Source organism: Chenopodium quinoa, unplaced genomic scaffold (assembly GCF_001683475.1).
Source record: "Chenopodium quinoa cultivar QQ74 unplaced genomic scaffold, ASM168347v1, whole genome shotgun sequence".
NCBI lineage: Eukaryota > Viridiplantae > Streptophyta > Magnoliopsida > Caryophyllales > Amaranthaceae > Chenopodium > Chenopodium quinoa.
The window spans coordinates 257,238-267,155 of record NW_018744240.1 but is presented as its reverse complement, the minus strand read 5'-3'; the positions used below and the strand labels follow the sequence as shown (position 1 = coordinate 267,155).

At 33.5% G+C, this 9,918-nt stretch overlaps 1 protein-coding gene and 1 long non-coding RNA gene across 4 annotated transcripts; one reads left to right on the top strand and one right to left on the bottom strand.

Annotated features, from left to right (window-relative positions):
* Nucleotides 1–1,448: 1,448 nt before the first annotated feature.
* LOC110694647 lies at nt 1,449–5,455 on the bottom strand. 2 transcript variants are annotated; one of them, XR_002505917.1, is made up of 3 exons: nt 3,496–3,555; nt 2,282–2,525; nt 1,449–2,190 (listed from the first exon to the last, which is right to left on the bottom strand). It is a non-coding gene; the product is annotated as an uncharacterized LOC110694647 (long non-coding RNA). The 2 variants fall into 2 exon arrangements; XR_002505915.1 differs by lacking the exon at nt 3,496–3,555 and adding an exon at nt 4,944–5,455 and having other exon boundaries at nt 1,450–2,190.
* On the top strand, nt 4,564–8,452 carry LOC110694645 (protein LAZY 1-like). Of its 2 annotated transcripts, XM_021871807.1 has the most exons (5): nt 4,564–4,907; nt 4,989–5,055; nt 5,448–6,193; nt 7,217–7,541; nt 8,138–8,452. In XM_021871807.1, the coding sequence occupies exons 1-5, from the start codon at nt 4,902–4,904 to the stop codon at nt 8,179–8,181; spliced, it is 1,188 nt and encodes a 395-aa protein (XP_021727499.1). In that variant the 5' UTR covers nt 4,564–4,901; the 3' UTR covers nt 8,182–8,452. The 2 variants fall into 2 exon arrangements, with proteins under 2 accessions (XP_021727499.1, XP_021727500.1); XM_021871808.1 differs by lacking the exon at nt 4,564–4,907 and having other exon boundaries at nt 4,949–5,055.
* The last annotated feature ends 1,466 nt before the right edge of the window (nt 8,453–9,918 follow it).

Here is a 9,918-nt window from a genome sequence, read left to right as displayed (position 1 = left end):
TATCATATAAAATATTATTTAATTAGTAGTATTTATATTTTTTTCATAATATCAACTTTTATATAATGTTAACTAATACTTTATTTATTTTTTGTCAAACTTGTGTGTTAATTGTGCCCGTCAATTTGTGCTAATTATATTGAAATGGAAGGATTATCCAATAAATTTTAAAAATAAAAATATACTTAAAGGGTCCGCTAACATGACACGTGAGTTAGACCTTTCTTTGTTTATGAAATATCACTACACAAAACTTTATATAAAAGTTTTGAATAATATATATTTTTGAATTCTTGTATAAAAATTACGGAGTAATCCATTTTTTATGGATATAATCAATCAATTTGCATTGTTCTTCAAAAAATTTAAAAGTTGTTTAGAATTTTATTAAAAGGCAATTATTTGATAATAATTAAGCCTACTTTATTGTAACTTTTAAGAGCTTAAAATATGCAATAATTTAAGATACATGACTACAAGTAATTTGAAAGAATTGAAGAGCAATAAAATTATTAAAAAAAAATAAATAAATAAAGACAACCCTAGAATCATAGGACTTTCGGTTAGCAATCTATTAAAAACCTTTTCGATTCTTTACCACTTGTTGTATGTTCATCTATGATATTAATGATTGATGCTTTATATGATTTAGCCATGACTTGATTCATAACTCCAGCTCGTGTATCTCTTCAATCAACTGTTGTAGCACAATTGACTTGCTAAGAATTCCTAATGGTACCAATTGTAAATCAAAAAATGAAGAAAATAACATTAATAGCAACGTTTTTCAATTCATTTTCTCTACAAATTCTTACATAAAATGGATGTATATACTCATAATCAATCACCTCATGTATCATGATATCACCCCCTCAAACTACCTATGGTTATCTGTTGATATCTCATTCGAAATCCAATCTTACAACACACCCGTCTATTTCAACCACTATCAAAGATTTCGAATAAAATCTCTAGAATACCTATCACTTGAAGCAACCTCCCTAAGAAACAAAGATTGAAAAGGAAACAAACTATAGCTTCTATCCATCCTCTCACATCCAAGTGAGTTTATTATTTTTATGGCATTTATCTTTCATCTAATAATTAATATTAAATACAGTATAGACTAGATTAGTAAGTATATTGATCATATAATTTATTGGAAAAAAAAAAGAAAAGTGAAGTTCCCTACCTTTGTTATAGTCCAATAGAATAAAATGAAAGTTGTTAGTGCCCATTTAAAAGTTTCTGTCTAATGCATATGATTTTCCAACAAATATCTTAATCACTTTTATCTTATACCCTACTAAATCTTCCACATCTTTTTTTCATTTTAATTAAATTGGAACTAAGATGCAAATTCTTATGTGATACGAATAAGTATACAAGTATCTTGTTAAAAAAAAAGGAAAGATCAGGAATATACAAGTATTGATTTAATATGAACATCACTCTGCTGATAGGTACAAAGTTATATTTCCAAAAATTACAATTCTTTTATAATAAAGTCTTCAAAATGTACACTAGAAAACCTTGGAACAAAGTGAGAGAAATTATTTCCAATTAGTCTTAGTATCGAGAATCAAGTTAAACTCAATGGTAAAGCTTTCACGCTCCAAGGTGTTTATGGTAGTTTTCTCTCACCGTACAGGATGATGATCTATAGTCAATATAATTCGGAATCAAAGGATTATAAGTCTATTAGTTCTCCTATAATGCTTTTTAATTAGTAAGGTGAGAACAAAGAAATGTCATGAACTTCACGGTCTTTACTCAATAATTGGACTTTTAATTTATCGCCTTAGACACATATTATCATTAATAACATTAGTCACATATTATCATAAAAAAAAAAAAAAAATCATAATTTTATCAATTTCTTGGTTTTGGATAAAATATAAATTTCTAGTCATAAACCTTCTTCCTCGGCACTTCAAGAAAGATGTGATTGACCCCATATTTCTCTTTCAATGAGTTGATCAAACACAAGTGTATGAGGTTGACAAAATCTTAATAAAAAAAGAGGTAGACATTATCTTAAGAAGAACAGGCTGATAATAAACATTTATCCAATCCTCAAATATTTAGCCAAACCTCTTTTTACCAAAAGGTTCGATTGGTGGTTTTGGTGGCACGCGTACTATACGCAAACAAATACATGGAACTACCTCCGGTCGGCCCCCGGTTCACCTGTATTTAGTCAGTCCATTTGCTTAGAGCCAAAGTATAATCAAACCAGAAGGGGCAAAAACACAGATGAAAACTGAATTTACTAACTCACTTTAATTCCAGGGCAGCAAAGCATTAGAACAAACGGCAATCCAGAGTTCACGAACATTTTGGAGCTTTAGAAACAATTGAACGTTTACAACTTGCAAGCGCCCTATTCTAAGTTTTCGATAATTTTTGTTGACTTCTCTCAAGTAGGCTGGTCATTTTTGGGAAGCACTGAAAGGAAGTCTCTACATCCTGCTGTTAAAATTTTGTGCAGCAAAACTGCAACAAATTGGAGCTGCAATGTTATCCTGCAAAAGTAGACAGTACTGTTTCCATAAATACAGTAACTACACAAACTCAAACTAATCTGCAACCTAAACCAAAATCATAAATCAAGCGGTATCTCCGTCTCCATTGTTATACATCACTCCAACTAAGATCAAACAAAAATCAACCCTTTAGCGCACAGTTACCGCACTTGTATCTGCAAAGTTCATCCAGCTTACACATTAACCCCACATGATAGTTCATATATAGTACGAAGTGTTACTCAAATAAAGGCGGAAAGCACAAAATTTGTTCCTTAGCTTTTATATGTTTCTATATCTTACATGCAAGTGGCAAACAACTAGTAGTCAGGTAATAACCATCCAGATCACAAAACTATTTCACAATTATTGAAGGGAAGAACACAGATAAACACTAGACCGGCAAGGAGGTAACTAGGCAGAGAATGGAGAATTATATGAATCCAAAGAGCTTCATTACAATTATAAAAGACAGACCAAGGTAAAGGTAATTTCACTAAATGATAATACAGACCATAAGTGGAAAAAACACGTGTGATTAAACACATTAAATTCGTAACAAGCCGTTAATCAGTAGTATCCTTCCTAATGTGGAAAAATTCAACACATTAAATCCAAGCATCCAACATTCCTAAATATGTTAAGCAAAAAATGACAATTAGCTAATTCATCTGCCGTTGCCTATTAATTGTGATGGCAAACCGAATTAAGAGCTTAAGGAAAAAAATTATATCCTTTCTTAGTGCATGATTATCAAGGTTAGCATAGCTACAAAAGCTTACTGTTCATGTAATAGCCATCGTATCTTCAGAGATATCTAAGAATCTAAGATAGTAGATAAAAATGCAAAGATAACTATAACATGAAAAGAAATATGTAAATAATGTAATGCCTATCAGATGTTCAGAGGAACCTAAGATATTAGATCTTAATGCAGAGATAGCTAAAACATGAAAAGACATTTGCTTACCTTCCTCTTAACAGTTATTTGGGTCGATCCTAAAGGTAAAAATGCAAATTATTCTGAAATCAAAGACAGAAATGCCAGACGAGGATTTGAGCACTTGAATGACATCTCTAAGTCAAGCTAAAAAACAAACATGTTTAAAATGTAGCATATTGACCTCTAGAGTTTCCGTAAGCAAATGAGATTAATAAAGAGCATAGGGGTTTACATAAGCAAATGAAAGTGTGATAGGCAGCATGCTTCTGATACAAAAGTACAAAACTCATGATAATGCATATATTGCGCATGCCACCACCATGTCTCTCCCAGTAGTTCTAGTAAAATGCATATAATGCGCATGCCGCCACCATGTCTCTCCCAGTAGTTCTTGTAAAATGCATATATGCAAGGACCAAAGCCAACCATATAACTAGACCACACAAAACCAACTCGTACAGTCTATGCCCTATTTAGATGACCCGATTTACAGATGAACTAAAATTAATCTAATCCAAATTTAAAATGACTAATATTGAATGATTTGTCACAATCGGCTCTTTGACAATAGACCCAAATCAAATCAAATCAACCTACAATAAATCAAATGACTCATCACCCAAATATGTCCAGAATCGAATTGACCCAAAGAAAAACCCAATTTGAATGACAGTTCGCAGCTTCTACATGCAACCATAAGGCTGATCTCAACGTTAATCTGAAGCAACTATATAAATAAAAAAAAAATTAAAAAAAATCCAAGAATAGAGATAGGGATAAAGAGGGGCTCTTATAAGACAACCTTGAACCAAAGGGTTAAAAAAAAAAACATTCCCGATCCCATATAAAAGGCTCATACAAATACTTGCCAAGTGATGTGCCAAGTCAGACGATTTCCATTACTTTAGTGATACAAGAGCATGTGATAGTAATTTTGTAAACCAAGAAAAGAAAAGAAAAGAAAAAAAAAAAAAACTTTACATGACTGCAGACATACTGCTATCCTAAATTACCACATAGCTCTTATAAGAGATGAGGTCTGAAGCACACCACGTAATTCAGTGTGGCTGACCTTTAAAGAGCAATGTAACCTATTTGTAACATATGTCATCAGCAAAACCATAGCAAGACGGGAAAATCAACAGAATTTTGAAAAGTAATAAATGATGAACATAGCAGCTTAAGAGTTAGTAGAGTAAGCCGGAACCTACTCCACAAATATTGACCATGACAAGATAATCCAACCTCAATTTGTACTTTTCTAAGTGTTTCTTCTGTCTATTTTTTCGTTGCAGTCTTCTAGAGGATGTTACTACAACCATTCAATCATAAAAGGATGTCCAGTGTGGCCACAACTTCTTATATATTATCACCAAAATCATCAAATTTGGAAAGCAGTGTCAAATTTAAGAAAAGGGCTGAAGGATATCACAATGAAGGTATGTCAAACTCCTCCTTGCACAACATACAAATACCTTTTATTCAATCTAATTCTGAGTTTATGTAATTATTCCATGCAGTTACTCAGCTGGATGCACCGGAAGTTCCAAAAAGATGCCACAGGTTCATTGCAGACTTTGGTTGTTGGTATGACCACACTCACAGTCCTTTTAAAATACAACCATACAATATCACACCTAATATATCCTTGGCTTTATGAATTGCAGCTGTAGAAAAAAAAAATAAAAAAAATACAGGTTGTTGGTATGACCACACTCAGTCCTTTTAAAATATATCCATACAATATCACACCTAATATATCCTTGGCTTAATGATTTGCAGCTATAGAAAAAAAAATACAGCGCATCTGTTATCACCTTGTCAGTGTACATAGTTGAACCTCCATTTAAATGTTAAATGTCAAACATTCCTCCACCCAATACATTTAAAATCCATAGGAGATCATTTCCAAATATAATTAGCACTGTAACTATCTGAGGCTCACACAAATTCCTAATTTCCATTTTCTCTGGTTTCAGGGAGCACTTGCACTTGCTTGTTGCTAAAGCCATCAGCCAACAATCACGGAGAATACAAAACACCAAGTAATGACTCCATACAGAGGTGGCAATCAAGACAACAATGCCAACACCACCTTAAGGAGTTCAATGATGAGAACACTGAAGAGTTCAGTGAAAACCAATCCCCAGATATATTCCCAGGCTTCCTAACAATTGGAACTCTTAGTGTGGAGTCAATATCAGAGGCCCCAACGCCAACATTTGATTTGCCTCATCAGTTAGCAAATGAAAGTGGAATGGCAGAAATGAGATATGACTTGAAGCTTATCAATGAAGAGTTGGAGAAATTTCTCAAGGTTGAAGCTGAAAAGGAAGGAAACACTGATTTATCAAGGAAAAACAGTGAAGCAAGCACTATAACCCTCAGTGAAGAGGTAAAGGAAGATGAGAATGATTACAACTCTGTCAAAATGTATCCCCTGCAAGGATATCTTTTTGGGTCATCCAACGAACTTCTGGAAACTAAACCAAAGGAAAAGAAAGAAAAGGTATCCCTCTTTGAGCTATTTAAGAAGAACACAATAATGGCCAGGAACTCCATCAAAGAGGCTGACAAAACCCAGAAACAAGCAGCAAAAGAAATCAAGTCGTCTGACCATCTGATTAACAAGATGCTACACCCAGCTCAAATTTCTCATAAAATCTCCAATTGTTTTAGTGGCCATGCAGCTGAATCATTTCCGACTACAAGAAAACTCAACAAGGTAAGTCTTCCAACACTCCATGCCTCCCTAGTCAAAGGAGCTGTTATACTGTCCTGAAATATCAATTACATATAGTGCTAATAGAAGCCTAAGATATAACTCAAAAGGTATGATTTCATCAACTTGAATACTGCTTGCTAATACTATTTTATGAACCATGTAACACCATTTCTTCAGATTATGGACCTAAAGAGATAGGCTACCTTTTCAACCAGCAATCAAAGCTTGCACAAAATCAAACACCATCATGAAGCCAACTAAGTGGTTTACTATGCCAAAACCAAATCAAGTCTTCTAATTATTAGTAGATTTAGCTAAATCGACAATAGTTTCAGGCTTTTGGATCTCTTCAACCATATTGTACTAAATTTATGTCTTACTAGTTCACTGCATTCTATGCTAGCAACCAACAATGATAAAAGAAAAAGAAATGTTTCTGTTTAGTTCAAAACTTAGACCATCTTATTCTGATAAACTCTATAATATCCCAACTTTAGGTGTATTTTCATGACAATCCTAAGACCTTCAACTAGAGTCTTATTTCCAATGACACCTCTATGTAAAAAAAAAAAATCAAGAATACACTAAAGTTTCTTCTCTCTGCAATATTGTGAACAGCTTTTGTCCATTTATCATCACATTGAGGTAGTTTATAAATTTAACCAACCTTAATGGAATTGGGTTTTCTAAAATATTATTTTGACTTCTAAACAACACCAAAATTGGGTTAATTAATGGTAAGCTTTTTTAATTTAACACTTCAAAGAAAAAAATGGTAATTGGTGCAACTAAAAAGATGAAAGAGCAAGTCAGGGTGTATCTGGGAATGTTATCCTGTTAGGATCCTTAGGGGTGTCATTGAAAGTAGGAGCCCGACTTAAGGATGCTATCTTGCAAATTATCCTCTTTAAGGTATATATGGAATCATGGGAAATATATTCCCAACAGCCTTTGGAACTTACTGTTGACTTTCTCAGCATAACATGGAATTAAGATTAACCTAATACAATCTATTATCCACAGATCAACCAGCTTTTCCACAAAAAAGTTCACCCTGAAAACAGCAAGGCTGCATATGCTGTGAAAGACCCCAAGGTCAGCAAGTACAAGTACAAGCACAAGACTCCCAACTCCAGTAATACAAGGGTAGATTCAGAACTTGGCAGTGAAAGGAGTAAAATTAGGTGCTGGGGCGCCCTCAAGAGAGGAAAAAAACATTGCTCCAAGACCGATATGAAACTACCTTGTGATGCAATCACCGGGAATTATTTGGATCTTCCACAAAGATACACTAATGGTGAATCTGGTGACGCAGACAAGGAGCATTGGATTAACACTGATGAAGAATGTAAGTGCACATGCATCATCATTGGTATAAATCACATATAATAGTATGATTAATTTAGTACTATAATTATTTTTGGGTAACAAACTCCTAAGGCTGTCCTCTCTCATAAACCAAAATGAAGGCCTAGCTTCACATAACCCCTCTTCCCCCATTTTTTATGAGAATTGATCCAGGAGCTTCCCCTTGGGAGATGAGGGGTACCACCACGTGGCTACTATAAGCACCTCAAAATTTCATACTATAATGATAGCAGATTAGACTACTTTTGCAAGGTCAAGAAGATAATCATGAAGAATCATGCCAACAACATTATAAAAAGTCAATTATCTATAATCCAACCTAGCTTCTGTTTTAGATCCTTGAAATAATATGAAAGAGAATTGAGGCTGAGGTCTGAATGCGACCTATTGTCTCACGAGCACAGTCAAATATAATGACAATTGGGCACAAGAAACACATCCATATGACTTTTGCATACAAGTAAATAGTTAATTATCATACCATTCTTTTTGCTCTCCTCAATTGCTCAGTAATAAATATGAAGTCGTAATGACAGCCATTAAGCTCATATAATGATTCCCAATTCTTGAATGCAGATTTTGTGTTGGAACTGCAGCAGAACGAGGAAGTTCAGGATTAGAAGTTGTTTAAATAATTATATTATATCTAGTATGCATAGAGTGTTGAGTAATGCTATGCATGGTTAGAAGTACATGAGCTCATGCAGCATATGGTTATTTGCAAGAAGCTGCTCTTCTATATATATAAAGTTTGTGCTAGTGATCATTGTAATAAATCTTTTTATTCTTTTTTATGCCATTTCCAACGAACATTAAGTACTGTACTCTGTAACAATCAGGTGTGCTGCTATTATATTCCTTTATAACCAAGTTTGTTTAGAACTTTACCAATTTCGTTACATATTTCTCCAATGATTTTGAGTTTTTGACAGTGCGTTTGGTAACTTGACATCAAAGAGGAAAGCGAAGTAAAAGCATTAAAAATGTATGGAATTCTCAATTTTACCATGTTTAATTAATGGGAGAGAAAACATTAGAAAAGCAATATTATGGCAATATGTTGAAAACTGAGTCAATTAGATTTCATAATTTCATTTTCAATTCAATGACTCTTTAATTTCAACAGTTTTCCTCATCAAACTAACCAAAGAATAGCAAGCTAGATAATTTTTTTGATTCAATAGTTTTGCACTTTCGCTTTCACTCAATCACTCATTAAGCAACCACACGACTACACGAATGAAATTCTGAAAACTAGTAATTTCAATAGTTTTGCTTTGCTACATACTTTCATAAGTTTACTTTTCAGTTGATTTCATCCCTAACCAAGTTCCCAAACTCACTGTAAGCCTATCGAATTATATATAGAAAAATAGTCATGGGTAAATGATCCATGTTGACATCATCCAATACATATTACTTCCGTTTCACTGAATTTGCAACACTTGCTAGTTTGGGATGTTTCAAAAATGTTACAACACTTCCTTTTCTAGTAACTTTTAAGTCTTTCCCATTTACTTTATACATACTTGGCACACTCTTTCGTTTCACCACTTCCGTTTCACTAAATTTGCAACACTTGCTAGCTTGGGATGTTTCAAAAATGTTACAACACTTCCTTTTCTAGTAACTTTAAGTCTTTCCCATTTACTTTATTCATACTTGGCGCACGTTCTTTCTCTTCCCTCCTCTCTATCTTCATTACAAAAAATACATCTTGCTTATTGTGTAATCACCTGGATCAGCCGCCCACTTCTATCCTTAAACAACTATGGAAAATTAGCGCTAGTTTAATTAAGAGATAGTCAAGGAGAACCTAACGTCCTTAATTTCTCATGGTACATCCTTTACTCCCCACCCCCGCCCTCTCTTCTTTATGAGGCAAAGGCCAGGGAGTAGACTCAAACTTACATTCATAACTGAATCAACAGAAAGAACATCGAACAATTCCAAGAGGAAACCCACAATCCTTGAATCCAAAACCTACCTCCGTAGCATAATATAAAATATTTCACTGCAGTTAGCTAAATCTAATCAGCCAATGTAATCCAAATTATTATCTACAAAAAGGCGAGCTTCTGCAGAAAATCTTAAATAATCTTCTGGTAAAAATTTTAAACTATTTTTTTAAAAATATTGAACTAGTAATGAAAATTTAAGTATGCAAGATTCATTCCCCAAAATTTTTTTTACTACTGGGATATTGATGCAGAGATGTTAATGGTTACTAGGAACATATAAAATATGCTTTCCTGAAGAAGTAAATATGAGAAGACAAACTTTGGCGAATTACTCTTTATCATGCAAGCAAACCCACCAAATAGGTCATAGTGTCTACTGTCTAGCACAAACAAGGT

Coding starts and splice junctions, on each gene's coding strand:
- LOC110694645 (XM_021871807.1), top strand. Junction 6,194..7,216: donor CTACAAGAAAACTCAACAAG/GTAAGTCTTCCA, acceptor TATTATCCACAG/ATCAACCAGCTTTTCCACAA. Junction 7,542..8,137: donor GATTAACACTGATGAAGAAT/GTAAGTGCACAT, acceptor TCTTGAATGCAG/ATTTTGTGTTGGAACTGCAG.